Source organism: Schistocerca gregaria, chromosome 10 (assembly GCF_023897955.1).
Source record: "Schistocerca gregaria isolate iqSchGreg1 chromosome 10, iqSchGreg1.2, whole genome shotgun sequence".
In the NCBI taxonomy this organism is placed as follows: Eukaryota; Metazoa; Arthropoda; class Insecta; order Orthoptera; family Acrididae; genus Schistocerca; species Schistocerca gregaria.
Window position 1 is genome coordinate 139,687,043 of NC_064929.1, and position 24,989 is coordinate 139,712,031.

The 24,989-nt window shown below is 43.7% G+C and overlaps 1 protein-coding gene across 1 annotated transcript in view; it reads left to right on the plus strand.

The window, feature by feature from the left end:
* LOC126293285 (proliferation-associated protein 2G4) overlaps positions 1–24,989 on the plus strand; it is a 57,594-nt gene that overhangs the window by 12,580 nt on the left and 20,025 nt on the right. The window contains exons 6-7 of the mRNA XM_049986405.1: positions 10,559–10,780; positions 21,641–21,866. Of these exons, the coding sequence (XP_049842362.1) occupies positions 10,559–10,780; positions 21,641–21,866 (448 nt within the window). The remainder of the gene's footprint in view (positions 1–10,558; positions 10,781–21,640; positions 21,867–24,989) is intronic.

Sequence of the window (24,989 nt, forward strand, 5' to 3'; positions counted from 1 at the left end):
GGTCTCCAACCAGCCATGGATGAAGGAGCTCCAGGACTGCACATTCCTTCAGTTCCTACCCACACAGTTGATAAGCCTCGGAAAATACCAACCCTCTAAAGTAGGTAATGAGAAAACAAGAAATCTTGGGAAAAGGCTATTTGGGAGAAGACTGAGATGCTTCCCACACTGGCAGACATGGAACCTATTGTTTGTATATGTACTTCCACTCCCACTGGACCCTCCAGGAAGCCCACAACTCTTTGCGAGTATGTGCTTAGCGAACATGAGGCTCCAACGATTGCAGCACTACTTCCCTTTGTGTGCTGCAAGCCTATACTTCCCTTATCTCTCTCGCTCCATGCATTTCCATTGGATGGTCTTCCTGGTGCAAACCCCCACTTGGACCTGGTACACGATTTAAGACCTAGTACTCCATTTCACTTTCAGTGCTATCTACACCTGCTCATTAATCAGTACAAGGTCCCCATTTATGGGTTTGACTTCACATCACTCTTCCAAACTTTTTGTAAGTGCAAATTGTGCAGGAAAGGTTGCCCAATGTGGTATATGTTCCACCTTTGTGCCTTTGTCCACTTTCTTTCTAATAAGAATATATGTTCAAAACCCAACACGGTACCTACTCTGGTATGTGGGGTGTCAAGTACCTGCATGATGGTAGCTCACTGACCATGCAGGGATCGCTCTGATGGTGCCTGAGCTGGAAACTCTCCATGTATGCCAAGTAGTATATGCCCGTCGTGACTGGGGCATGGGACTCCGAGCAGCAGATTTCTGGCTAGGTAGCCATTGCTGAGGCTGGGTGGCACTCATGGGGAGAGCCCCCATTTGGGGTAGGTGGCAATGTGGTGGATGACTTCCATATGAAGTGGATGAAGCTTTGTACCACTGGTGGTCACACAGTCCCAGCAGTCTCTTCAGAAGGTAAGGACTTGTTCAATGCAGATAGGTATGGAGCAAAAATGTTTACTTTCCTGGAAATCTTGACATACCATAGGTGATAGGATTAAGTGACAAATGGAGAAATCCCCCCACCTGTACCTGGTTTGCACAAGGACTGGCGGAAATTATTTTTTCAGGCAGAAAGCCATTATTCTTTGTGGAGGATCTAGAGGATAAATTTGGGGAAGTTGTAGCAATCTCCAAAATTAGAGTGGATTAGTTTTGATTAAAACAGTAATCCCTGCCCACCAGTGGCCTCGACGCATTGGAAATACTACTTCCCGTCGGAGCACCGAAATTATGTGCTGTCGGGCTTGGTTAGTGCTTGGATGGGTCACTGTCAACGTCTGCAGAGTGCTCTTGGCAAGTGGGGTGCAGTCAGCCCTCGTAAGGCCAGTTGGGAAGCTACTTGACTGAGAAGTAGCAACACTGGTCATGAAAACTGACAACACCTGGGAGAGCAGTGTGCTGACCACATGCACTTCTGTATCTGCACTTGGTGACAGCTAAGGGCTGAGGAAGACATGGTGATCAATTGGTATCGTAGGGCCTTCATGGCCTGTTTGAAAGTTTTCTTAATTCCCTGCCCAGTTATGGGTGTTGCTAGCTTGTGACAAGCTCGGTGATGTTCCGCTGACTATCACTCCTCGTAATAATTTAAATATGGTTTGGGGCGTTGTGTCCATCAGGGGCAGAGGACAATAGGGTTGCTACTGGTGTCGTCATCTTGGCCTTTGAGGGCTATTCATTGCCTGAAAAGGTCAAGGTGGTGATACACCAATGTGGTGTGAAACTTTGTCCCTCTCCCCCTGTGTGGTGCTTTAAGTGCGTGGAATTCAGACATACGTCTTAAAGTTAAGATGCCAGCCCAGGCAGTAGGGATTGTGGATGACTGTTGCACGCAAACATTTCTCGTGTCCCTCACAATTCTGTGTCAACGGTGGTGAGCACCATTCTCTCTGCCCATCAGACTGCATTCTCTGTCAGAGGAAGAGGAAAAAATACAGAGTATAAGATTAAGGCCAGACTAACATAGCAATAAAAAGTGTACTCCCTACGTGGATGACAGCAATGTATGCTACAGCTACAACGATGTTGCAGTCTCGGACAACAGTATTCTCGCCCATTATTCCTATCCTCAGGGCTGCTGGATCATGTCGAGTCGCATCACCCTTCTCTTATTTCTCAGGCCAGTCCCTCTGGACACAAGCCTCCAAGGTTTCTGATGTCTGCAACTGGATACCAGCCAGTGGCTGAAGGAGCCATAGGCTGCTTGATCGTAGGGCTTCATTATCTTCATGAGTCCCTGAAACTAATTCAGAAAAGTCATCCAGTCATCTAAACCGCCTAGGAGAAGAAAGATAAAGAGAAGTCTTCCAAGGAAGAGCTTCTGGTGGCCCCCATACTATCAGATTCCACATGTCCCTCTTCTGTTACCAAGGGGGAGATGCTGGTGGCCCTGGAGGCCCCAGATCAAATGACAGAAAAGTGTCTTAGAAACTGTGTGTTGATACCACAGTGGCTCAACTGGTGGTGGTGGCGGCAGCAGTAGCAGCAGAAGACCCTTCTTCCATTCACAGTACACAGACAGCATGATTCTCCTATGGAATCGTAGCTGTTTTTTCCCCCTCAACATCTTGCTGAACCACATTATCTCTTAAGTATGTCCCCACTTTTGCATTGCCCTTCAAGAAACTTGGCCTCCAGCACTGTGACCCCTGTCCTTCATGGCTACCAGGGGTACTTCAAGAATCATGCTGACTGATAGGATGTCCCATACCCTCCACTTTTCCTAATTGTGGGTAACTCTTTGTTAGGTGGATCAGTGGTCACTGGTCATAGTAGACACACAAACTTAGTGATGGATGTCAACCTTTGTCTTTTGAATGCAGGTGCCCCCACACACTCCAGTGTGGCACATAGAACTTGCTCAGGTCTTCTACCATCCATTCGCTGGAGTGTTTGTGATGGTGTGTATGGTAGTGACCACTTTGCAGTCTGCCTGTCACTCCCGTGGTTGCCCACCCATATTGGCTCTTAACAATGCTTACTTAGGGTGCTTTAACTTCCACTAAATGGCAGTATTGATGCAGCTGATCAGAGTAAAACAAGTGCCATTTTATTGGTCAACTGACATAGCGATCCCTTATTCTCCAGTATCTCCCTGTCTGAAGATAGTGCCTTGGTGGGCCCCGGAAATAGACAAAGCCATCAGATATCACAGATGGCTCTTCAAGGCAATAAGCAGAATCTGTTGACAGAGCACCACATTTTCTTTAAACATTCTGTGCCCCAGTCCATCACCTAATAAAATGAAGGAATCAAGAATGCTGGGAATGATACATGTCAACCATCAGACCACGTTCCCTTTCTTCGCAGTTTTGGGTAAAGATCAGGCTCCTCTATTGATACCAGTCCCCTGCAGGTGTATCTGTGTACTAGAATAGTGATGTCTTCGCTGACTCAGATGCTGTTGCCGAACATGTTGCTCTTCATTATGCTCAAGCTCATGTGTCTGGGAACTATCAATCTGCCTTGTACTCAAACAGTGGGTAGAATAAATGAACTTATTCTTCAATACGCACCACTTAGAGCCATACAATGGTCCATTCAGTGTGTGGGAATTCTTCAGTGCCCTAGCTCTTTGCCCTGATACTGCCCCAAGACCAGACCACATCCACAACCAAATGCTTCAACACCTATCTGTGGATTGTCAGTGTCATCCCCTTACCATCTTCAACCGTATTTGGAGCGAGAGTGAGTTCCCATCTCAGTAGCAAGAAAGCATCGTCATCCTAGTACTGAAACTGGGTAAGCACCCCCTAGAAATTGACATCTGTCGCCCAGTTTGCCCCACCAATGTTTTCTGCAAATTGCTTGAATGCATGGTGAGCTGGTGGCTGTGTTGGCGCCATGAGTCTCTCTGTTCTGGCTCCCTCTGAGTGATTTTTGGCAAGGCTGTTCCACTCCTGATAATGTGGTTTGCCTGGAGTTTGTTATACGGACAGCTTTTGACGATTGTCAATACCTTGGACTTGCCAAAGGCATATGGCGCCACATGGCGACATCACATTCTCGCTACCTTATGTGAGTGAGTCTCTGGGACCTGCTCCGTCTGTAGCCTTGGCTTAATGACAACTGCAAGGAGAAATCTGAAGATCCGCCACTTGGGCACTGTTCCGTACCTTCGTTTTCTCTCACTATCTTGTGAAAGGGTGCTGACATTGAAACTGTTTATTTCACCCAATTTCAAATTATCCATCCAATATATTTCCCCTGGAAATACCAGTTGTGCATTTCTCTTGTGCGATGGTCCATCTTGACCCAGAAGTCTACTTCTGTAGCCAGTGCTTGGACGTTGTTGCACAGTCGTGATTGTTGGCACTATCCATTGATAAAAACCTGGCATGATAGTTTTCTACTCAGCAAGCAAAAGCTTAACATTCTCTGCTTCCTTGACCCCACATTTTGGGCTGTGGATCACAGTATTCTGAATTTACAGGGCCCTGGTCTCATCCTGACTGGTCTATGGTTGCCAGATTCATGGCTCAACAGCTTCTCTGGCCTTAAAGTTATTGGACCTAGGCTATCATTGTGGAGTAATAGTGGCCATTAGTGCCTTCTGGACTAGTTATGCAGGCAGTCTCTTTGCCAAAGTGTAAAACTAAGAAATGTGGACTTTTGTCTAAAAAAGGTGTTAAATTCAGAAGACTGATAAATAGTGCTTTATACAAAGTATGCTCCCTTGTTTGTTAAACATTTTTCCATTCTTTAAGGCAATTTGTGAATGCTACGCCATCAAAAATTTTCCCCTTTTGCTGCAAACCATTCATCGAGCTATTTTTCACATCTTCATACTAACTGAAGAGCTACTCGGCAAGTGCATGACCCACCACTGCAAACAAATGGTAATTGGAAGGAGCCAACTCTGGTGAGTAAGCTGCATGGGGTAGTACTTGTTAGTAGAGTGCTCCCAAAGTGTCGCAAACTGGTTTTGTCATATGTGAACGAGCATGTTACAAAGAAAAATGACTTTGTGTTGAGTCCTTCGGTATTGTAACCTTTCTTCAAGCAGCGAATGGTTCAACTTGGTCAACTGTTGTTGGTAACATTTAGTATTAACTGTTTCACTAGGTTTTAACAGCTCATATTAGATCATGCCCCTCTGATACCACCAAACACAGAGCATCGTCTTTCTGCCAAAGCGATTAGATCGTGCGGTAGATCTGGATGGTGTGCCTGGATCTATCCATGATTTTTTGTGCTTGGGATTCTCAAAATAAATCCACTTTTCATCCCCTGTAACTATACAGTACAAATATGACATCCTTTTGTATTGAGCAAGCAAAATCTCGTGCGTTTTTGTGCATTTCCATACGCCTGTCATTCACCTCGTGTGGTCCCCATCTACTGGTCTTGTGAATCTTTCCCATCTCTCGTAGCTGATTGGAAACATTTTGTTGACTAACGCTCAACTGTTTGGTGAGTTGTTTTTGTGTTTGTGAACCATCTTCATTCAACAATGCTTCCAATTCTACGTCTTCATATTTTTTTGGTGTTTTTCCTCATTCCTTGTTTACAACATTGAAGGCATCGTTTTTGAAGGGCTGAAACGATGGGGCATATGTATATTGCAATGGAGCATGTTCTCCATAAACTTCTTGAAGTAATCTGTTTGATTCAGCAGCAGTTTTCTTCAAATAGAAACAAAATTTAATGCTGTCCACAAATGTTCTTTGTTCGGTATAAACTTTGATGTATTGAACTCAACACTATGCACACTCTTTTTCCAATATGTCACATATTGATGATACAACAAAATGCCACTGTGTCAAATCTTTACAGCACAAACGACATTGGTGCGACATGTGATGTTTGAAATCCGCATTTCATACTTGTACTCCTGGTACCTCTTTAAATTTCACTGTATCAACACTTGAGCACTTAACGCGGTCATCATCCAATGATTTCCTAATCCGTTAGGTATACAAGTGTCATCAATACCTAACACCCGCCTTCAAGTAGGATTACACGTTGAAATATGACCTGGGCCATTTGCCAGGATCTCTGCCTAAGGCCAGTATTACACTATCAAATTTATTTGTCACAGATTTGATCAGAGATGTAATCAAATTTTTGTCAAATATGTTTGACAAAGATCTTTTTTTTTTCGTGGTGCTAAAAAGGGGTATTACACTGTCATCATATTTTTCGTCAGAGTTCAAGATGGCTGACAACAATAACTTATTATTAACCGCAGCAGTTGCATGTACCACGATTGCACTGTGTGCACATGCAGAAGAGAAGTGGGGGGGGGGGGGGGGGGGGGGAGGAAACATACCTGGGTGAAGCCATGAGTTTTACGACAACATGATAAAACCATTCAACAAAACTTGTTATGTGATCTTATAGTGGAGCACGTCAAGTCATACATCAGTTACTTAAGAATGGATGAGCATTCATTTCTTTTTGTGCTCAGTGAAGTGTATCCTCATATCACAAAGCACAATACTCACTTAAGAACTGCTATATCTGCAGAAGACATGCTCACTGTAACACTCCGATTCGTTGCTACAGGAGACGGTTGTCAGGTCAGGTCATGTCAGGTCCCCAATCTTCTCAATTTATTTTTGTGTTCAGGGTGCCTCACATTGCAAAGTGCCTCGTCAGCTTCATACAACTCTATTAATTTTGTAGTGGTGGTACACACCAATTGTATTTACCGGCAATGTTTTAAAAATACTACAGATGACAGAACGCTGAAGCGATAATAGTGCTCCACGTGGTAACACGTCACATTGCAGTGAACAGAAGACAAGCAACTTCTTTGATCAAATCTACAGGGAGGCCCTAGATTTGATCAAATATGTGACGACATTTGACGGTTCCCTATTACACCATCAAATTTCTTTGACAAAGAAATTGGATAGTGTAATACCGGCCTGATGCCAGGATGTGCTCCCCCTCTGGTTAATACTCAGACCATGAATTAAAACCTGAAGTTTGTCTCCTTGAGACCTTTCAGCATCTCACCCTTTCCGTTCTTCAGCTCTAAAACTGTGGATGGATGGGATATGCCTTTACATCTCATATCAGTTAGGAACTACTTTTGGAGCTTGAAAGCCATTAGAAGTCCTATGTTTTACTAACGAGATAATATTACTGATGTCACCCTGCTATACCTGCTATTCCCTAACTTGTCTGAGCTAAGTCAAACTAACTACTCAGTTGTCATATCTTTGGGCAATAAACTGGCCAACCGTTAGTTACAGAATTGAATAATCCCTCAGTGTTTGCTTTGACGATCTGAGGTGTCAATTTACAGTTGAAAATATGCCCATACCTCCCTCATAGATGGAGCATAATCTGATGAACTCTGATAAACTTCTTTTGAGGAGGCTACTCCTGCATGGAGCTCCTCGTTTTCCTCCTGAAAGAAATCCACTATTGCATGTCGCCTGTGCATAGGTCATACCAGATTAAACCATTGTTTCATCTTATTTAATCAGCCACTCCTCATTGTCTTCGTGCAGGTTTACTCAGCAACTAACACGCTGGTGGACCGCTCCCTCCTTGTGGTTTTCTGCACCAGCACGGTCTTAGAGGTTATTTCTGTATACTGTTGAAGGATGACTTATGGACAATTGATCAGTTTATTAACTTCTTTCGAGGTTTTACTCTCAGATCTAAAATTTGAAACCCCTTGTGTATGTGACATTGGTCGGGAAATCTACCACTGCATGCTGCTGTGAATGGGAGTGGGGATTGTGAACCTACCTTCTCTGCCAGTTGCTCTGGTCATCCCTTTCTCTGTTTCTAATTACTTGTAGATGCATTTAAGCCCTGTTTTCTGTCACACTGCTACTTCTTTAGGAGTGGCTCTGCTTATAACAGTAAAGTTAAAGTTGATTCATTGTACTTTATACTAGTTGACGATGAGAGCTGTTGAACAGGTTTTTAGACCTCTGAGAGGGTGCATTCTATTCCCATTTGTAATACTTTCAGTTGAACATGTTTACTCCCTTAACTCCTTGGCCCTATCAGCACCAAACTAATCAAAATGGTAGACTATTTGACAGTGTAAAATTGCTAGGGGGTGGAATAAAATATGGAAACGTCAAAAAACACATTACCATGCCATCCATACATAGGATACAACAATGGTCGGCATTAAAGACAGCTTGCTGTATGTAGTCTTGGAGTGGATAAATACAGGCCCTGCACAGTTGTCGAGGGAATCCAGTACCTTTATTTCTGCAAAATAGTGACTAGTTCAGCTGACGAAGGTGGAGGTGGATAGCAGCTGTGCAGCCTTGTCTCCAAAGTAGACCACAGAGGCTCAATAACATTGGTATCTGGTGACAAGTGGCCAGGGGAGATACAACAAGTCATCCTCGTGCTCGCAAAACCAGTCCTGGACGGTGCAGGCCGTCACCATTGGGAACAAGCACTGTGCCATGATATGGAACTGATCAGCCAGAATGGTCACATAATGCTTGGCAATAATGGGGCATTGCAGAGTGAGCCTGTGGTGCTTCTGCAATAACACAATACGAATGCCCAAATCACCACCAAAACCCACCCTGTTCCACTCTCGAATCATAAACGTGACAAGAATTTGAAACAGTGTGAAATTAGATGCATCTGATTAAATTATATTCTCCCATAGACCAGGTTTTACGTTTTGGGCACCACATTTTTGTGTCCTGGGTATATGAATCGCTGATCAGTGGTTTTGATATTCCAGCTTGCCCTGCAGTTCCCTGCTTCTGGAGCTTTCTTCATGTTTTGGTGCTGACAGGGTTCGCGAATGTGACATTGTTCTGTAGTAATTTCTGCAACTGTCGTCCACTTATTTTTTGTCTCAGCCATCTTCATTGATGATCATTTATGATCACTCATTGTACACTTGCACCTGTATTGTGACTTCACAGATAATGTTTTCCATTTTCCCTGTATGTGGTATAGATCTTAGATAAGGCGCTTCTTGAAACACCACACTTAGCTACTTTAGGAAATGTTAGCGACAGCCCCAGACATTTGCACAAGCCCCGCCCTTTTACCCCCCTCCACACCTACCCCTCGCCACACCAGCCAAGAGCGCATCAATATGATCTTTGGTAGTGCTAGTCGCTGTCGTGTTTTTGTTCATCGTTTTTTGTTTTACTGTGGTTGTTCATACTAGCAGTGTTGTGCTGTTAGTACTTCTTAGCAGTTTGTGTAATACTGTCAAAATGAAACATAGATATGCACTCTCAATAAAGTTATCACACACAAGGTACCTAATTGACTGTTGTGGCCAACTGCTGTCAGAACTGATATCTAACAGACATTAAAGTACGATAAGATGTGTTGGAATGACACTGACGAAATTATGTACAAATGTTTAACAATAGGCAGCTCTAAAGCTTTCAAACACTGAATAACAACTCAAAGTAATCTCGTCTCTGCTATAAGCAAGCAGTCATAAGAGTTCACAAGTAAAAATTCACCCATTACACAGGCAAATATTAATGAAGAAAGTTACTGTATAAATATCTGACTGCTTGCATTACGCATTTCTACATTATCCCACTCATATATTCTTTAGTCTTAATGAGGTAATCAGAAACAAACCAAGACACTGACTTTGCCTTGTTTATGCACAAAATTGACTTTAGACAAATGAGATATGGACAGCGACCTTGGCGATACTACCAATTAATATTTCCCAACGGAATTTCTTACTCTACGCGAGGTGATGGAAATTTGCGCTCACTGCAGTTAACAAATATCAGATTTTTTGATATAGTGTAGATAAAAGCTCATGAAATAAAAAAGACAGTATGGATACCATTTTTATTTTTCATTCTTATTGATGATTTTTCAACTCGCATATGCAATGAATATATTTCTAATTCTTTTCACAATGGTACCGGAAAAACTGTATTTTGTACTAACTACTGATTTTCTTCCTTGTTACTGTGATACGAACAACTTTGATGTTGGAACTTGCGGCAGACCATGGACGGAGCTTAGGATATGGATTGGTGTGGAGGGGGGTGATTGGGTGGGACTTGTGCACCGTCTGGGGCTGTCGCTAACGTTACGTGCTACTTTGGCTACAGAAGCAGCCATCATGTGAGCACCAAAAATGTTTGCAGTTCGCTCAGCTCTGACATAATCCACTCCCAATTTTGGAGTTTAACGACAACATTGCAGAGGTGTTGTTCGTGGTGAAATAAGACAACGCAACATGCAGGCTTGGTTAGCACCTGCATTAATGTTCAAGTATGCATTTCTTGCGGTGTTTCCATATTTTTGGTCAACCTTTGCACAACCGTATCGTCCCTGGAAGACAGTGAGAATGGGTCACATGCATTGTTTGTGCAACTGTTGTTTGTATGCACATAATAGTTGCTGTAGTGTCCACAAGAATATTAGAACAATATCATATCTGTATATTGAGTTTTTCTGCACATTGTTAACCTGTAGTCAAATGTAAACAATGTATTCAGTTGCAATTAGCCACTGCTTATTCTTACTTGGTAGAGGTTAATATTGTTTGATTTATGATCTTTTCTATTCCTTTCATAAAACAAGTGTCTTAGTGTAAATTGTATGTAACCTGTTCCAGACATTTGCTGTAACAGATGCTGTGCAGAAGGTGTGCGAGGCATACAAGTGCAAACCAATTGAGGGCATGCTGAGCCATCAGTTAAAGCAGTTTAAAATCGATGGTGAGAAGACGATCATACAGAATCCGAATGATGCCCAGAAGAAAGAGCAGGAGAAATTTGAGTTTGCTACACATGAAGTTTATGCAATGGACGTGCTCGTTAGTACAGGGGAAGGAATAGTGAGTATTAATTTGATGTTACGGCCTTCAATCTGAAGACTTTCCCCACATCTCTGTGCCAGCCGTACAATGCTACACTCCATACAGATACGTTCAGGAATGACTTCCCAACACTTAAATTTGTATTGAGTGTTAACAAATTTCTCTTTTTCAGAAACATTTTTCTTGCTGCTGCCAGTCTGTATGTTATATCCTCTGTTTCACCCAGCATCAATTGATTTTATACCCAAATAGTGACTCGTGTAAAATTTTGTCCCATGTACCATCCCAACCCCATCAGCATTACCTGATTTAATTGACTACACTTCATGCTGTTTTATTTAATTTTCAAGGTGCTATCCATTCCATTCAACTGATATACGTCCTTTGCCTTATCTGATAGAGGAAAGTAATTGGCAATTCTCAGAAGTTTTTATTTCTTCTTCCTGTACTTTAATTGCCTTCCCAAATTTCTCTTGGTATCCACCAGAGCTTATGCACTGTGCAAATTGAATATTTTCAATGATTCGAATACAACCCTGTCTCGCTTCCTTCTCGTCTGCTACTATCTTTTAACATCCCAAATGTGGGTAATTTTTCTGTATATAATTAATAGAGAGAGAGAGAGAGAGAGAGAGAGAGAGAGAGAGAGAGAGAGAGAGAAAGAGAGAATAGAAAGAAACTTCCACATGGGAAAAAATATATTAAAAACAAAGATTCCGAGACTTACCAAGTGGGAAAGCGCTGGTAGATAGGCACAATAAATAAAACACACAAACACACACACAGAATTTCTAGCTTTCGCATTTTGTCCGGCGCGTTCATCGGGGTCCGAAGGAAAATCAGATTGCTACCGGTGCCTTCATCTTGGCCTTCGAAGGGGATACATTAGCGGAAAAAGTCAAGGTGATCGTCTACCGATGTGACGTTAAGCCCTATATCCTTCCCCCGATGCGGTGCTTTAAGTGCTGGAAGTTCAGCCATATGTCTTCTCGCTGCACTTCCAGCCTCACATGTCGAGATTGCGGACGCCTATCACATCCCAATACTCCATGTGCCCCGCCTCCCATCTGTGTCAACTGCGGGGAGCACCATTCACCTTGCTCGCCAGACTGCCAAATTTTCCAGAAAGAGCGTAAAATCATGGAATACAAGACCCTGGACTGACTAACCTATACTGAGGCCAAGAGGAAATACGTCAGACTCCATCCTGTGAGAATGACATCTTCCTACGCTGCTGCTACAACACCTGTGCTAGCCCCGTCTGTTTCTCCAATTGTGGCCGGATCGACGAGTAATAAAACTCCTCCTGCCCCCTCGCCAGTGGGGGGCTCTACCCACTGGGTTGCTCCTGCGCCACCTACCTCAGGAGCAACACTATCCCACCCATCGGGGACGTCCGTCCCCACTTCTAAGCCGGAGAAGTGTCCAACTTCTTCGGCTTCTCACGCTCGCAAGGGGTCCCTTGGGTCCCTCCCTTCCCAGGTTTCCGCCAGCGATAAGCCTGATGACCGACAATGGCATAAGTGCCCGCAATCGGCTGGTCGTAGGGCTCTGCGATCCTCCTCCATCCCGGAGACTGAATCGGTGAAGCCCTCCCAGCCGGTGCGACCCAAGGAACGGCGTGAGAAACCCAAGAAGAGCTCTCAGCCCAAGGAACTCGCGGTGGCAGCCATCCCACCGCAACCTTCCAGCTCTGCGTCTGAGGATGCGGTGGATATTCTGGCGTCCGCTGAGGACCTCGATCTCGCCGGTCCATCAGACGGACGCCATGGAAAGCACTATCACAGATGCTAAATCGGAGGCAGCAGGTGACCCAGCGGCGTAATCTCCCTTCCCAGTCCCATCAAGCCTTTCTCAGCCATGGACAACACCATCCTCTAGTGGAACTGCAGCGGTTTCTTCCACCATCTTGCTGAGCTCCACCAGCTTATCAGCCTTCACCCTTTCCTCTGCATTGCTCTGCAGGGAACTTGGTTTCCTGCAATGCGAACTCCCGCCCTCCGTGGCTATCGGGGTTATTATAAGAACCAGGCAGCTTATGAAAGGGTGTCTGGTGGTGTCTGCGTCTATGTCCTAAACTCTCTTCACAGCGAGTCTGTACCTCTCCACACACCTTTAGAGGCTGTCGCTGTTCAGGTGTGGACGCCACAGGCTGTTACCGTCTGCAGTCTTCACCTTCCACCGGATGGTGATGTCGTGCTGCATGTCCTGGCTGCTCTGATAGCTCAATTGCCTCCACCTTTCCTGTTACTGGGCGACTTTAACGCCCATAACCATCTGTGGGGTGGGTCAGTGGCAACAGGCCGAGGTGCCATCGTTGAGCATTTATTGGCGCAGCTCGATCTCTCGATCTTAAATGATAGTGCCTTCACACACTTCAGTGTGGCGCATGGCACATACTCCGCCATTGACCTTTCCATCTGTAGCCCTAGCCTCTTACCATCTGTCCAATGGACAGTGCATGACGACCTGCGTGGTAGTGACCATTTTCCGATCTTTCTTAACTGCCACAGCATCAGTCTTCTGGGCGCCCTAGAAGATGGGCTCTGAATAAGGCTGACTGGGACTTGTTCTCCTCCACTGCCGCTATTGAGCCTCTGTTTAACAATGCCATTGATGCAGTGGTTCAATCGGTCACCACCGGCATCGTTACTGCCGCCGAATCTGCCATTCCCCGTTCTTCTGGGTCCCCTTGGCGGCGGACTGTGCGTTAGTGGTCGCCTGAGATCGCTGAAGCGATTAAAGCTCGCCGGCGGGCACTCCAGCGTCACAAGCGACATCCCTCAATCGACCACCTTATCGCCTTCAAACGGCTGCGTGCGCGAGCCCGCTGCATTATCTGCCAATGCAAGCAGGAGTGCTGGGAGCGGTATGTGTCCACCATTGGCCTCCATGTCACTCCATCGCAGGTCTGGGCCAAGATTTGTCGCCTCTATGGCTATCGGACCCCTGTCAGTGTCCCTGCGCTCTCACTGAATGGAGCAGTTTGTACTGACTCCGATGTCATTGCAAACCGCTTGGCAGAGCACTTTGCTATGACTTCCACTTCTGCCAGCTACCCCTTGGACTTCCGCTCCATTAAGGAGCGGGTAGAACGTCGGAGTCTTTCTTTTTGCACTCACCATCCTGAATTGTACAACGTTCCATTCAGTGAGTGGGAATTTCGAAGTGCCCTCGCCGCTTGTCCTGATACCGCTCCTGGTCCAGATAGCATCTACTCTCAGATGCTGAAACACCTTTCAGTGGACTGCCAGCGACGCCTCCTTGATCTTTACAACCGCATTTGGGTCGAGGGTTAGTTTCCGTCGCAATGGCGGGAAAGTCTTGTTGTCCCCATTCTGAAACCAGGGAAAAACCCTTTGGAGGTGGACAGCTACCGTCCCATTAGCCTCACCATCGTTCTTTGCAAGTTGCTTGAACAGATGGTGAGCCGGCACTTGCATTGGGTACTGGAGTCTCGAAGCCTTCTGGCTCCGTCTCAGGGTGGGTTCCGTAAAGGCCGCTCCGCCGCCGACAATCTGGTGAGCCTAGAGCCTTCATAGCAGGTTTGGTGCAAGCTCCATAACCTTTTGAGTCACCAGCGACAGTGAACTGTCCAGGGTCTGAACCTTCCAAGGTGCTCTGTGCACCGACCCATTGGTCCTCGCAGAACACCTGACGACACACTTCGCGACGGCACTGTCCTCCTCTTCTTACCCTACTACTTTTCTGCGGCGGAAACAGAGTTGAACAGACCACCATCTGTTTCATCCTGCACCATGTTTAGCCCTATAATGCGCCCTTCACTGAATGGGAATCTGTGCAGGATCTTAGCTCTTCATGAGACTCAGCCCCAGGCCTTAATTCCATCCACAACCAGATGATCCAACACTTGGACGTTCTCCAGAGGCAACTGCTCCTCAGCGTCTTAAACCACATTTGACTATCGGGTGCTTTTCCGTCACAATGGCGAGACAGTATAATTATCCCCATCCTTAAGCCCAGGAAAAACCGCCCAATTAGCCTGGCAAACAATCTTTGTAAACTGCTCGAAAGGATTGTCAGCTTCAGATTATGCTGGGTACTGGAATCTCTGGGTCTTTTGTCCCCGCATCAGTGTGGCTTCCACGCAGGGTGACCTCCAATTTACCATTTACTCTGAATGGAAGCAGCCATCCAACAGGCTTTTATTCATCGCTGGCACCTTGTTGCAGTCGTCTTTGACCTTCCAGATTCAGGAGAATGGTATCCCACATGACAAGTGTCACACTCTTCCTCATTGTCATCAATGGGCTTGTGACCTCTGTTGGTCCTCTGGTTACCACAGCATTGTACATACATGATTTTTGCATTTGGTGCAGCTCTGACTTGGTAGCAACTGCTGAGTGCAAGCTCCAAGGCACCATCTGACATACATCTGTGTGGGCCTCTGCCCGTGGCTTCAAGTTTTCCTGTTTCTTGGGCCGTATTTTTGACAACAAGCTCACAAGACGGCCCTACATTCGCCATCTAAAGACTATATGTATGTGGAAGCTTAATGTTCTGTGCCTCCTGGCGCACACATCTTGGAGTGCAGACCATTCCACTCTTCTCCATCTTTACCGTGCTCTGGTTTTGTCCAGACTAGATTATGGTAGTCATGTTTATGGCTCAGCAGCTCCTTCCACTTAGAAACTCCTTGATGCTGTCCCATCATTGTGGGGTGCATCTGATTATTGGTGCCTTTCGCACTAGTCCTATTGATAGTCTCCTCACAGAAGCGGTTATTCCCTCTGTACACATCCAACATAACCAGCTCCTTGTTCCTTATGCAGTTGCCATTCACTCATTCCCATTCCCTGACCATCCTGTGTACCCTGTATTCTTCGCCAATGAGCGATGTCTTCCTCCTAACACCTGCCCAAGGGTGGGATTGCCGGCGGGCAGGCGTCTCACTTACCTCTGTTGGGATCTCCACCTCCAGTCACTGGACTTCGCTTCGTGTCTTTCCTCATACCACCGCCGCCCCCTCCCCCGTACACACACACACACACACACACACACACACACACACACACACACACACACACACGGGTGGTGCTTAGGACCCTGGACGAGATCAATTCTATAATCTCTAGTCTAAGGTCTCTGTAACTTCTATGGTTTACCACCGTCTTGTACCATCCTTGCAGAATTGCAGGATGCCGCCATCTTTTACACTGATGGTTGATAATGTGGGATACACTTTCACTTTCCTACTGGCTTCGAACACTGTTTATTGCTGGGATCATGTAGTGTGTTCACAGCAAAGCTTTTCTGGTCATTCACAGGGCGCTCCTTTCTCTTTCTTGAACCTCCCTCCACAGCATTTTTATTTGTTCAGACACCATGAGCAGCATGCAGACTGTTGACCAGTTGTACTCTCTTCACCATTGGTCTCTGCTATCCATGACCACCTTTCTACCCTTGAGTGTGTGCCGCCTGTTCAGTCATCTTTCTCTGGGTCTCCAGTTGTGGGCATCCCAGGGAATGAACTGGCTAACTGTTTGCTAGAGAAGCAGACACTTAACCCCCATTTCCTTTCATGATTCCAGCTGTGGATATGCGAATCTATGTCAAATCTCAGTTTGCTCAAAAGTGGAATACTGTGTGGAGCGCCACTGCTCATAGTTATAAACACAGCACAATCAAGGAGTCTACTGCAATGTAGTGCTCTTCCTTCCACTCCTCTCATAAGGAGTCCGCTGTTTTAAGCATTGATCATACCCAGCTCACCCATTGTTTCCCCCTATGCAACGACCCACCCCTGCAATGTGGTTGTGGAGCCGGACTGACGATATTTCACATTTTTGTAGAATGTTCCCTTCTTTCGGCTCTTCGTGTTAAGTATAGCCTTCCTGATTCCTTAAATTTAATATTAGCAGACGATTCATGGATGGTTGAACTGGTCCTGAGTTCCCTCCACGAAAGTGGTTTTTATTTCCAGATATAAAGTTCTATTTTAGTCTTGAAGCAGGGCAGGTTGGTTGTGATTTTAATTTTCTCGGTTTGTGCCTCCATGACTGCCCCCTTTTTACCAGTTTTTTAAATTATTTTATTTTTAAAATTTTATTTGGTCTCACCTTTTATGCCTTTACTGTGTGTGTTTAATGATCATTATTATTTTATAATTTGAGTCCCTTGAGTGGATCCGTCTACTTTTAGCAGACCCTCTTTCTTCTGTGACTCACTTCGGAATCGCAGGACTGATGACCTCGCTGTTTGGTCCCAAAAGCCCTCTCAATTAATCAGTCAGTCAATCTACAAACTACTTGAAATTTTTCTCTGCACCAGGAAACATGACATGAAACTCAATGACAAAAATGTATGTGTGGCAATGAACCTCTATAGAAGCTAGATGATACTGTAATTTCTACTACCACCTATTTTTGATTGACCTAAATCATGAAAACAAATCACAAATTACCTGACTTAAACATTTACAAATCAATGTCCTGACATATAGGTCCATAACCTTAATTTTTACATATTTTCTTGGAATAACGATACCCTTAAGCAAAAAGTATAAGTTAGTAATGAATGTACTTTGATTTATTGGGAACTGAATTTCTGCCTGTGTACAGTATCTGGTCTGGTTATGTTAACTCGTGTTTGTGGAACACCTGAAGATGAAAATGTATATTTATAATGACCATCAGGATTCTTTCTGGGGGAACATGTAAGTAGCTTTACTATTGGTTAAAACTCAGAATTCCAGGGCCATATTATGTTAACAAATGTACATTACATCTTACTTGTATCGAAATGAAACAGTAACTCACTACACCCAGCAAACTAAAACCTAATATAATCCACTGATCCACCTGAAGTGGAGGGTGTAAGCTCTAGAAACGAGTTTTCGAGGAGAGAAAAAAAAAAGTTAACGACTGATTCAGGTATTTGTTTTAATTTATCTGTGGTTCCTCTATCTTGTCGTAGTCTTCCGGCTTCTACAACTACAAAGCAAATAGATGTATAAGTTTGTACTAATGTGAGGGAGTTTTCTCTCTCTCTCTCTCTCTCTCTCTCTCTCTCTCTCTCTCTCTCTCTCTCTCTCTCTCTCTCTCTCTCTGCTGCAAGAATACATTCACTACGCTGAAGAAAACCTTCTCGATTTTCAAGCCTTGTCAATTCCAATAAAATTCTCGAGCTTTCGATGGTTTGCTGTGGCCTTGCTGTCAGGAGTAAAACTACTTACTGCTGGGATTGACACTATTTCCTGCTAATAAGCCTACGATTATATCCGCTGCCACCAATCAGAGGACTGAAACGATGTGTGTGCAGATGATGAGTTGGGGCAGCTCACAGCAGCTCCGGCCTGCTGCGGGACTGAGTGATGTCAGATGGCACGAGGGGCCAGTGCCACATTTGAAACTGCCACTCCCTCTTCCCTACAAGTGTTAAGCATTCACCGTAGCTTCCTTTAGACGTAAAAAGCCTGCTCCTACACCCTACTCAGTGTGTAGCACTGGTCTCTGTTAAAATTGTTGCTGTTTGTTATAGAAGGGCGGCTGAGATAAGAATGGCATACCAGTATGTTGACCCATGACCCAAGGCTCTTGTGTTCTCAATTTGTATTTTGTGTCTGTATTTAAGGCAGTGCTCAGCTATGGCTGGCTTGTTTCGCTCCCTTTGCTTAATATGTCTAGTGTGCTTGGTTCAGTGCTCTCTGCAGTTGTGCGGGTTGTCCGGCCTTTATAGATGACGCTGCACTGACAAGGGCCTCTGTACACACCAGGCATACGAGGAACAATGTATTCTTTAACAGGGCACAACATATCTTGTATCTCGAGAGTGGAGCTGGAACACTGGTTTTAATGCATTCCCCTGCAGTACAAGCCCTAACTTCCTGCTCATTGCCCGACCCTGTGGCAGGAAAGCCACTAGCTTGGCTTTTTCTACCGATTCACAAGGTGTCCTCTGGACACCTTAAAACATTTGTAGTGCCACTTTTGCTGTAGCTATTCTCCCTGAACATGTGCCTCAAGTGCTACAGTTCAGGCTTCGGTGGTTGTCGTCAGAAATAACTTTCGCTCTGTGTACTAACATGTTCAGGACTGCTTTCTTGTGTACAGGGTTGTGAAAACTACCAGCTTTCAAATATTGATAAATGTACACTGAATGACCAAGTCGGCCTCCTGCCTTCCGCTCAACTAAAACATCTGAGAACGGTAGCTTGCCATCCTTCTCCATTTCAGTGGTAAATTTAATTTTGCATTGGACACCATTCATGTGCTCTACAAACTGCTGCAGTGTATTTCCACCGTGAGGCTGTATCAGGAAGGTGTCATTGACGTACCGAAGTAAGCAAGACAGATGCAACACCTCAGAGTGCTCCTGAAAGTGCTCCATGATGAAATTTGCGACTGCAGGAGGCAGTGGTGATCTCATTGCTGTGCCATCTGTCATTTCATATTTTTTGTGGTACAAGTAGTAAGTTGTCGTTACAACATGATGGAACAACTTGACGATTCCATGTAGATACTGGTGGGGCCAGAGGATCCAGTGTGCTCAGCGCTGGCACCATCGTAAAAAGTGACACCACGTCCAGACTAACCATTACATCATTTCGACCTATTTCCATTATCTTGAGCATTTTAACATATGTCTGCAAGTTTACAACATGATGTTCACAATGGCCTGACCTGGAATTGTCAGGTGGTTCTGTCATGTTAAAGAAGAAGGGCTAGAGCAAAAGAGACATTGCAAACTCTTTCAGGGGTCACCGAAGGAGGACACCTTGTGAATCGGCAGAAGAAGCCAAGCCGGCGGCTTTCCTGCCATAGGGTTGGGCAACGAAGAGCGAGTTAAAACATGTACTGCAGAGACATGGATGGAGACCGGTGTTCCTGCCAACCCCCAAGATAAGAGATATTTTGTGCCCTGTTGAAGACAACATAGCTCTTCGTGTCTCTTGCGAGTGTGGCAGCATCTGTGTAGGCCAGACAATTTTCACAATTGCATAGCAATGTGCTGAGCACAAGAGACATTATGCAAAGGGAACTCCACAAGTCGGCCATAGCTGAGAATTGCCTTGAAAAAAAAATACAAAATACTTTTGAAAACAAGAGTCTTGGCTTGTGCGTCAACATACTGGATGTTGCTCTGGCCCCTCACACCACTTGACATCACATGGTCCTGTGGTGGGCCGGGGCAGCTATGAGGTGTCCAACTCGCCTTCCATGCATGTCTTTTTAGTCCTCTCTGGTGCCTGTGATCGTAATTGTAGGTATATAAGCAGGTAATAGTACCAGCCTCGCCAGTCAATAGTAGTGGAGCTAGCCATTGAAAGCTCATAAGTTTTATTGGGATTGATGCTGCTTGAAAGAAAGATTTTATTCAGTCATTCAGCTGTGAAAGACTTGAAGGACACATTCACTATGCTGTTCGTTCATAGTTGCTCTCCCTTATTTCTATTTTTCATTATTAAAGCTACTTCAATGCTACTCCTGTTAAACATGTTCGTATTAGCTTTAAAAATTTAAAACTGCGTGTGTGTGTGTGTGTGTGTGTGTGTGTGTGTGTGTGTGTGTGATATTTTCAGTTCTTAATTCAGTAGATAATAAAGTTCCAGTTTCACTGTATTTCATGTTTAAGAGAATTGAAATTAACTCTTTATTGATTGAAAGTTCGTTTTGTACAAGAACTCAATTGTAGTAAGTAGTGTTGTCGACATGAGAAGCTTTCTCTGTAAAGTATGTAACGAATTCAGTGTGAGATGCATCATATTGTGGACTCTGTGTGTGTGTGTGTGTGTGTGTGTGTGTGTGTGTGTGTGTGTGTGGTGTGGGGGGGGGGGGGGGGTGACGACATGTGAGGCTCATTACATGCTGCACGAATATAACCATCTGTCCATACTAAGAAAAGAAATTAATCTTTCAAGTAATTCTGTATTACAAATATAGAGTTATGTGGTGTAATGCAGTCAGTTTCAGTTCTTTCTGTCTTCCTATCTTAATTTTGTGACTAGGTTTTGAATCAAGTATTATACAAAAACAACTGTATTGAAATGATAGGTTTGTTGTGTTTGTGTTAATTTTGCTGCTCTCTTCATATTTGGTTGAAAATGGAATTATAGCTACAAAAAGTAGTACGGGAAGGTAATGGTGCTGATCTGAAATTAAACTGTGTATCGATTGTACCACAGAAAAATTAGGTGGTATTGATAACGTGTCCTCCACTTCAAAAACTTTTTTCTCCGTATGTATTGTTCAAATAAACAGCAAGAGAATCAGTCAGTTATGGCAAAACTTTCATTTCCAAACTGGACAATAATTCTTGTGTTGCTGAAATCTGCTGCTATTTTTAATAATACATTCTTGGTTTCTCATTAAATGTCACCACTGTCATAGGTACCAGATACAATTGTAATTGTTCAGCTGTTGCCAACTTTCTGTAACCTTTGCAGACCAGTTATTAGATTCTCCTTTCAGATTTGTGTATCCCAGACATGAGCACTTAACAATGCCATTACTGGTTTTGATTGACAAGCCGGGTCTCCCTAGAGTTAGGCGGTGGGGGAGGGGTTGAGAAAGATTGTTAATGGAAGTGGGTTGTGGGTGGCAGTGATAACATCCGTTTTAATGGAAAACAGTCTGTTATCAGTAGTAGTAGTAGTAGTAGTAGTAGTAGTAGTAGTAGTAGTAGTTTTTTCAGAAAACACTACTTTTAGAGACAGATTGCCTTACATTGCTGTGCCTAGTATGTCTTGCAAAATCAATAGTGAGAATGGTTATATGACAAATTTTATGGTATTTTGACACTTTCATAAATTTTAATGGGTGGAATTTGTACAAAAATATGGCTGCAGTGACGGTATGATAAAATATCGAAATGTGTGTTTGTGTTTGATATATTGATCGTATTCTTATTTTTGTGTAGGGCAAGGAGACTGCTACTAGAGTTACCATATACAAGAAGACAGACGAGACATACCAGTTGAAGCTGAAGACTTCAAGAACATTCTTTAGCGAAGTTAGTCACAAGTATGGAACCATGCCATTCAATCTCCGTGGATTTGAAGATGACAAAAAAGCAAAATTAGGTGTAATGGAATGTGTGAATCACAAACTGATTGAACCTTTCCAGGTGCTTTATGAAAAGTCGGGTAAGTTATAAAAGGGGAAGGAAAATTGAAGCACGTAATTCACATAATTATATTAAAGACCTGATTTTCAATGTAGTGAGGAGAAGACAGTGCAGTATTAAATGTTAACACCAAGAGAAGTGTGTGCATTAAGCAAAACTCTACTGGTGGAAATAAATTCTGGAAGAAAACTATATAAAAGAAAATGGTAATTTTAAAGTGTTATAATAGATATTATATTTTGAGAAGAAACAAAAAGGGAAAATCATGGGCCTGGAGATCGGAAACCCTGCCAGAAAAACACAAGTTTCACCAGATTTTTCATATGTCTTGGGGGAAAGAAAAAGCCTGATCAAGCTGGTTCGGTGATTTGACAGGAGACTCATATTTGAGAGCTGTGCACTTCAAACTCCCATCTGGCCATCCCCTTTTAGGCTTTCTGTGTTGTTTCTCTCAATTACCTGCTACGTATATTTGTATGATTCCTATTGAAAGACCATCACCAATTTTCTGCATATGCTTGTTCCTTTGAATGACCAATACCCATTTTCTGCTAAATCTGTCTGTAGTGACCTTGTTATCAACAGTTGAAACCTGAAATTCTCCTTCCTTTCTTTCTCCCTTCCTTCCTTCCTACAAGCATAACAGATTCTTTGACAGTAGGATGTATGTGTGTGCGTGTGTTGTGCTGAACTGGTGGTATTCTGAGCATTAGTGAAAAGCTAAAACTGCTGGACAAGTATCTTAACTTGGATCCCTGGGTTCAGGAGACAATGTGTTACTTCTTTTTTGTGTCCTCAGAATGTACCCCACAGTTCCTTATGCAAAAACAGCCACAATCACAAAATATCATTTATTTAAAATGACTGTCTGCAGCATACAGTAGGTCATCTTCAGACTGATTGCACTGTAAAGATTGTGAGAGAGCATGTGGTGATTAGATCAGTCAATCTTACATAAAATGTACAAAGATTAAACTAAAAAGGCATGTTGTTTTACCCCTTTGCTGGAGCTGGTGATGTGCAGAGTAGCTGCATGTTGTCAAGATAACTGCTGCTGGTGGCTGTACATGCTTCATAGCGTGCCAATTTGCTGCATTACACCAGCTGCAGCCACGGAATCTTACTATACGTAAAAATATTTATGATGTGCAAATTGAAGTACAGTGGGAAACTAACCGTAGAAATATAAGTTTATCTTTATAAAACTTACACTGTTCAAATAAATAGTGCAGGTCATTAATAAAACCTTAAATAAACTTCATATACAACAGCACCAATATGAAATGTCATGCAAATGTTAAATGCCAGCTGGTGGTTCTTGGCGATAGCAATATATTGACGGCTGCCTATTGCCATCCAGAGATGTTGGTATATTGTGCTGTTCACATGGAGACATTGTCCATGTTGCCATTACCTTGGTTGAATTGGTGTTTTGCTTGAAATTTTCGGCATTGTGTGTAGAGAGTACAATGATCCATGAAAGATTGGGAGAATTGGATGACATTTACAATAACATAAATAAGATGAATTTTTGAAGCAAATTGTTTATGCTAATAACTGTGATCCAAAATCATACAGTCCCCATTTCAGAAATTAAAACAAAAAACCACAGATTCCCATAAAGACGTAGTCTAAATCGCTATAGTTCTGAAGTTTCCAGTAGAATTAACTTTACAAGAATACCAAATTTATACCTGCAAATACCCTTTTAAATAAATTAAGACGCAGTATTAGAAATGCCAATGAACACCTTCCTCACTCAGGTGTGTGTAAACTGATGGCTGGCAACTGCAAAAAAAATATTCATTGGATGGGCTGGTTGTAATTTTAAAACACATTTTAAGGAACATATCTCCAGTATTTCACAAAATAAATCAATGTTCTGACACTGTAGGTGGCATCTCTAACTGCCTTGAAATATTACACACAAGCTTAAATGAGTTACTTTTGAACACACTTGAGGAGCTTGAAACTTTTATTCACAAGAATAATAACTCTTAAATTCTTTTAAACGAACAGTTACTTTCCATCCCCAGAGTGTCCACAACTTTCATGTGTATATGTGCGTGGCCAGCACAGTACCCTTCCCTTTCCACATCCTTCCCCCTCTCCCTCCTCTCCCCTCCCCTCACCTCCCCTTCCTCTTCTCTTCGGGAGTATGTTTTGTGCCTATGTCCAGAGACACATGCTTGTGACTGTAAGACATAGTTTCTCTTCGTTCATCTACTGGAAAGTCTCTGTCCTTACTTTATCCTTCTCTTTTCCTTGATTCTTATCTTTACCTTCTTCTCCACTGCGGTGTTTGAGAATTCTTCTCTTCTTTCCTTTTCTTTGTGCCTCCCTTTCTCTTTCATCTGAAGGCCGACCCATGCGTAGCCAGTGACAGGGTAAGGCATAATTCCCAGCCCCGGGTAGACAAGTAGGACACATACATACGCCTGGTAAAGGCCGGGCCCAGGGAGGTGTGATTACCCAAGCTGCTACGTTCTGAATGTACAAATTGTCCCCTCCGTCCATGTTTTGGGAGGTGTGACCTGAAGTGTGGACAATCACCTAAAGCGGGAGAGCCCTCAGTGAGGGCCCCCACTAGGAAGGAGCGTGCCATCAGAGAAGTCGGTTATCATGGGGGATACATTCACAATGCTTTCTTTTAATTCTAAAACTTCTGCCCACAAGAGAAAGCTACATGAGTCTCAGCCTTGGACAATTCTTCCATCAGTGCCAAAGTTCCTAGTTGTTTCTCGGTCTGACGGAGGTAGACTTCTCTCCAGTCAACCCTTTCATTATTCAGAAAGATGGTGACCAATTGCAGGTTATGTAAAGTCTTGTTCCCAGGTACGAAATGGCACCTTGTTGTTAGAAATACAGTGTCCTCCAGGCACATAAATTGCTTTGAAGTAAACAGCTACACACCTTCCCTGTCCAGGTGAAAGTGCACCGCACTTTAAATTCATTGTGCGGAGTGGTTTATTCAAGATAAATTGACGGATTAGCCAATGAGGCCATTCAACATTACCTGCGTGATCAGGGTGTAACGACCATACTCAAGTTACGAAGAGGATACAAAAGGAATTGGTACCGACCCGCACTCTCTTCTTGAAATTTGATAGTGTTCACGTTCTATTGAACATTAGAGTGAGAT